Source organism: Ailuropoda melanoleuca, chromosome 8 (genome assembly GCF_002007445.2).
Source record: "Ailuropoda melanoleuca isolate Jingjing chromosome 8, ASM200744v2, whole genome shotgun sequence".
NCBI lineage: Eukaryota > Metazoa > Chordata > Mammalia > Carnivora > Ursidae > Ailuropoda > Ailuropoda melanoleuca.
In genome coordinates this window covers 19641090-19646985 of record NC_048225.1, presented here as the reverse complement: position 1 = coordinate 19646985, position 5896 = coordinate 19641090, and the positions used below count along the sequence as shown (strand labels likewise).

At 41.8% G+C, this 5896-nt stretch overlaps 1 protein-coding gene across 1 annotated transcript; it reads right to left on the bottom strand.

The window, feature by feature from the left end:
• Positions 1 to 828: 828 nt before the first annotated feature.
• On the bottom strand, positions 829 to 1773 carry LOC100484565 (olfactory receptor 143-like). The gene has a single exon (XM_002930001.3). The coding sequence runs from the start codon at positions 1759 to 1761 to the stop codon at positions 829 to 831; it is 933 nt and encodes a 310-aa protein (XP_002930047.1). The 5' UTR covers positions 1762 to 1773.
• Positions 1774 to 5896: the final 4123 nt, after the last annotated feature.

Genomic DNA, 5896 nt, shown 5'->3' with positions numbered 1-5896 from the left:
CCCAATGTTCATAGCAGCAATGTCCACAAAAGCCCAACTGTGGAAAGAGCCGAGATGTCCTTCAATAGATGAATGGATAAAGAAGATGTGGTCCATATACACAATGGAATATTACTCAGCCATCAGAAAGGATGAATAGCTACCATTTACATCGATGTGGATGGAACTGGAAGTTATTATGCTAAGCAAAGTAAGTCAATCAGAGAAAGACAATTATCATATGGTTTCACTCATACGTGGAATATAAGGAATAGCACGGAGGATCATAGGGGAAGGGAGGGAAAAGTAAATGGGAAGAAATCAGAGAAGGAGACAAACCATAAGAGACTCTTGACTTCGGGGAACAAACTGAGGGTTGCAGAAAGGGAGGTGGGTAAGGGGATGGGGTAACAGGGTGATGGGCATTATGAAGGGCACGTGATGTGATGAGCACTGGGTATTATACGCAAATAATGAATCACTGAACACTATATCAAAAACTAATGATATGTTGGCTTCTCTCTTCTCTATCTGTATGACCTTGACCAGGCTATTTATCTCTTCAAGATATGTTGATATGTTGGCTAATTGAATTTAAATAAAAAAAAAAGAAGTAGGCATTGGGCTGAATCTTTGCAGCATGCTGTTAGGAATAAAGCTGAGTTCAGTATGGGGCTGAGAATAACCATGAGATTTAATAATGTTTGCCTTCTTAACTGACATGCTTACAGAGAAATAAGTATTTAAAGCAAAAACCTTGTTCTGAAGAAAATTATGGGGACGTGCACACACACACACACACACACACACCATATACACACCCCAACAACTCCACAACATTCGTTCTGCTTAATTTGCAATTCTCTTCAGGGTTTTTTTCAGAGCATACTTGACATCCTTGTTCCTTAGACTATAGATGAGAGGGTTCAACATGGGTACTATATTGGTGTAAAAGACTGAGAAGAACTTCCCCTGGCCAATAGAACCATCAGAAGAGGTCTTGAGATGTGTGAACAACCCAGATCCATAGAACAGACCAACAGTTACTATGTGGGAGCCACAGGTGCTGAAGGCTTTGGACCAACCTTGAGCTGATGAGACGTGGAGGACACTGGACAGGATCAAAGCATAAGAAATGAAAATAATGAAGCTGGATATTATGACAACTGCGCCCACAATAACAGAAGTCACAAGCTCACTGGCATAGGTGCTGCTGCAGGAGAGCTGGAGGAGGGGGAAGATGTCACACATGTAATGGCTGATGATGTTGGAAGCACAAAAGGACAATCTGACCATGTCCCCTATGTGGACCATAGCACCAGCAAACCCCATCACATAAGAACCAAACATCAGCAGAGAACAGACCTGAGGGGACATGGTGACCGTGTACAGCAGGGGTTTACAGATGGCCACATAGCGATCATAGGCCATGGCTGTCAACACATAGCACTCAGAATGGACAAAGAAACAGAAAAAAAACAGCTGAGTCATGCATTCTGCAAAGGAGATGATATTCTTCTCTGACACAAAGTTCATCAGCATTTTAGGTGTAATGACCAAAGAGTGGCAGAGATCTATGAAGGATAAGTTGAAGATGAAAAAGTACATGGGAGTGTGCAAATGAGAATTTAGGCAAATTAGATTAATTAAGCTCAAATTCCCTACCACAGTGACCACATAGTTCAGTAAGAAGAGAAAGAAAAGGGGTAACTGGAGCTGAGACTGATCTGTAAGTCCCACCAGGATGAACTCCATCACTGAAGAGTCATTTTTCGTAGCCATTTGCTGCAGGGGTGTGATCTGTGAGGGAATGAGAGAAGTGTCACATTAGGAAGGGACTCAGATCCTTTGCTTCTAGAGAAGGCCCTGTTCTGTGGGGGCTTGAGTGTGACAGTACCCTGGAAGAAGAGCCAGGGCAAGGACTCTCCATCTTTAACTTTCTTCTCTTGCTTGTCCTTTTCTTCCATGTTTTCAGATCTCAACTGTAACTCCTCACCTCCCCTGGCCAGACATAATCCAGAATGAAGTCTTTTAGCAGGGACACCAAAAATGATGATCACATGTGAGAGAGAAGGAAGCAATATCTTGAAGAGATAAATAGCCTGGTCAAGGTCATACAGATAGAGAAGAGAGGAGCCAACAGTTGTACTTGAGACCACTTCCTATGAAAATTCCTGGAGCTCCGAGACAGTAAAGTCACTGTGATACCCACTGCACCCACTGCTCAACCCACTCTCTCCCTCTTACCTTTCAGAAACTCAGTACCTGGCTTAGTGGAAGTGCTAAGAGGTAAAAAGGCTCAGAGAGATTAAGTAACTTGTCCAAGATTACATGTAGTAACTGGAGGAATTTGAATTGCCCTATTGTTGTGAACTTCTCCTGACCATTCCGTTTATCTAATCTTACCTCAAAAACACAATGAATTGTTTAGGAAGGACAAGCGGCCTCTCCACACCTCTCCTCTGCTGTGGGAATGAAAACATGAGAACAGAAGGACTCAGCTGCCCAACTTCCTTTTGCCTGGAGACCTCTCTGGGGCCAGACTCCTAAGTGTTCTCTTCCCTTTACTGTCCTGAAGGAGACAAAGGCTCTGAAAATGGAGAAGCCAATATCCCTTCTGTTTGTGGATTTGCATAAAATGTCTTCAGGGCAAGGCAAATGCATCAACTTTATGTCTCCAAACCATCAGTGGGCTATATTGTGAATTTATCTTATTCTCTGTGGATCTCGGCAACTTGTTCAGAATCTTGAAACAAGGCTCATTTAGCATCAAAGTTTGATCAGGCTCCTGAGGGGAGAAATTACTGAGCCTGTGTTTACATCCTTTGCCAATAAGTTAGCATTGGTTCCTTTGGGACTCAATGTTCTCCAAGCATTGGTTCACATTAAAACTTTTGGATCCTCTGCGCAGGGAGGGAGTAGCCTCCTTTGTGTTCCTAGTTATCCGAGAGCTCATGCTCAATTATGAAAGAGGAATATTCAGGGGCAGAGCCATTGCCATTCCCAATACTTTTTTCATTGTTTTGTGATTGGTATAGAATTATGTCATAACTTTATACCATCCATCTTTTGGTGTATTTCATATCTATAGAAAAATATAAGAGAGACATATTAAAAGAATGAATTCTGGGGGGTGCCTGGGTGGCTCAGTCCGTTGAGCATCCAACTCTTGGTTTCTGCTCAAGTCATGATCTCAGCGTTGTGAGATCAAGCCCTGCACTGGGCTCAGTGTAGAGACTGCTTGAGAGATTCTCTCTCCTCCTCTCCTACCCCCCCACTCTTCCTTCATCTTGCTCTCTCTATCTTGAATAAATAAAATCTTAAAAAAATGAGCTCTGGAGTCAAATTAATCAAAATTGAATTAAAAATCTTCCACTTACTATGTGTGTGATCTCGGACAAATTACTTAATCACTCTGAGCTTATTTTACCTCATCTACATTGTAAGTTTAATAACAGTTCCTACTTTCTCAGATTGCTTTGAGGATTAAATGCCTCATAATCTCTAGCACATTTAGTACACTGCTTGGTATATGTTAAGCGCTAAGTCAGTATTAGTTTTCCTTCTTCTTTATCCTTATGTATATCTACACACAGACCTCTTCCTCAAGTTCCTAATTCTGTACCCAACTGTTTACTAGACATCCCTGCTAAATTGAATTCAGCTTCTCCTTGTGGCCCCAGAAATGTTTCTCTTCTTGCTATCCTTTTCTAAGTTAATGGCACCATCCTTAAGCTAGAGAGCTAATCTAGAAATGGGTTGTCATTCTGGGCTCTTCCTTCCCACTAACCATCAGCATCTGATCTTCGAAGTTTACATAATTCTATTTCCTTAAAGTCCTTGGTTTCTTACCCTTCCTCTTCACTGTACTGCCTTTGATAAAGCTCTCTTGCCTCAAGTTTGGAATACTTTAAAATTTTTCTTAACCTGGGGTCCTACTATCACCCATTATATTAGCTTTTTATTGTTGTGTAATAAATTACTATAAACTTAGTGGCTGAAAACGACACCCATTTATTAGTCATAGTTCTGTAGGTCAGAAGTCTGGTACAGAATGTCATGCTGGATGCTCTGCACAGGCTGACATCAGGTTGTGGGCAGGACTGCATTCCCTTCTGGAGGCTCTGGGGAAGAATGTGTTTCCAAGCTCCTTCAGGTTGTTGGCAGAATTCAGTTCCTTGAGGTCTCCATTTCCTTGCTGGCTATCCACTAGGGGTCACTCTCAGCTTCTAGACGCTGCCTTCATTCCTTGTATAATCTGCCCGTCTTCAATCCAGCAATAAACAACACAGGAATCCTTCCTGTGCTTTCACTCTCTCTGACTTCCCCTTCTGCCACTAGCTTGAGAAAAAACTCTCTGCCTGTAAAATGTTTGTGTGATTGGGTTAGGCCAGCTCTGATAATCTCCCTAATTTAAGGTCAGCTATACCATATAACATAGCACAGTCACTGGCATGGTATCTCATTATATTTACAGGTTCCCCTCATACTCAAAGAAGAGAGGATTATACAAGGGAGAAAGTCACTGGGGAGTCATGTTTTAGAATTCTGCTGTCCATAACTATCTTCTCTGGAAATCTATTCACACATTTTATATAGAATTACTGATAGAGAATGCATCATTCCCTTGCCTAAATCCCTTCCTCTTCTCCAGCACTGGTGCAAACCTCTCAGCCTGTCACAGAAAGTTCTCTAGGGTTTGCTTCCTAACTGCATCCACAGTCTCATCCCCCATGTCTCCACTCCTTGAATCGTACTCTCCAGGAACACTGAAGAATCTGAAGTTCCTCTCATACATTCTGATGACTTCTTGGCTCCGTGTTGTTTCATCTGCCTGAAATGCCTTCCCCCTTCTTCCTCACTTGGATATCACATAGTCATTCTCCAAGACTCAGTCCTGTCCTCATTTCTGATGGAACATCTCTTCTGATCTCTTCCCCTGTCCCCACTCTCATCACCTGCAGTGCTGTCTCTGTATGCTGCTGAGGCATCTTGTGTACACTCCCACTTACACACAACAAGCTTACCCATGTATCTTTGTTACACTTAGACTGTACCCTCCCAGAGGGCAAGGATTCAGTCTTACTCATGTTTATCCATGCTGCTATGAACAGATTTCTCCTTCCTTCTTCCCCACCCTTCCTCAATCTCATCTTTAATCTTGTATTTCTAAATAAAATGCAGTTGCTTCTCAGTTTATCAGTATTAGGCCTTGTCAATTGACTTTAAGTTTGGGAAATGAAATTTAGCCAATTTTCACCTTCTACCATCACAAAAGTACTTCCCAGTGTTTTCATCCTCCCAATACAGTTTTTTAAGTTAGATCAAGTCAGTGTTTACATGATTTATAAGGATGTACATGCTCTGCATATCTTTTTTTTAAAGGTATTTTATTTATTTAATTGAGAGAGCACTTGAGTGTGCACAAGAGCAGGGGTGAGGGGTGGGGGAGCTGCTGAGGGAGAGGGAGAAGCAGACTCCCCGCTGAGCAGGGAGCCCATGCTAGGCTGATCCCTATCCCAGGACCTGAGGTCACACCCTGAGCTGAAGGCAGACGCTTAAGGACTGAGCCACCCAGGCGCCCCTATGCTCTGCATACCTAAGTGGTAAAATTTGCTGATTACTTTTCCTTTACAATCCTTGTTCTCTCTACAGTAAATAATGGTCTGGGTTATTTGTTGGTTCAACTTTCTATGTTCTTACAATTAATTAATCTCAACACTCTCCCCCAGTTGGTTAAATCATCTTTCAATCCTTACAAAAACTTCAAGTGTTCAAAATAAAATATACATTATTAAAATACAGTAAGTTTCTATCTCACTTATTGGAAGTCCAAGATATGTTTTCTAAATCACAGACAGCTTCCTAAAAAAAAAAAAACAAAAAAACAAAAAACTTGGACCTAAGATCCTTCTTG

Bases quoted from the DNA above. Each gene is read 5' to 3' on its own strand.
- LOC100484565 (XM_002930001.3), bottom strand. From the start codon at position 1,761: ATGGCTACGAAAAATGACTCTTCAGTGATGGAGTTCATCCTGGTGGGA.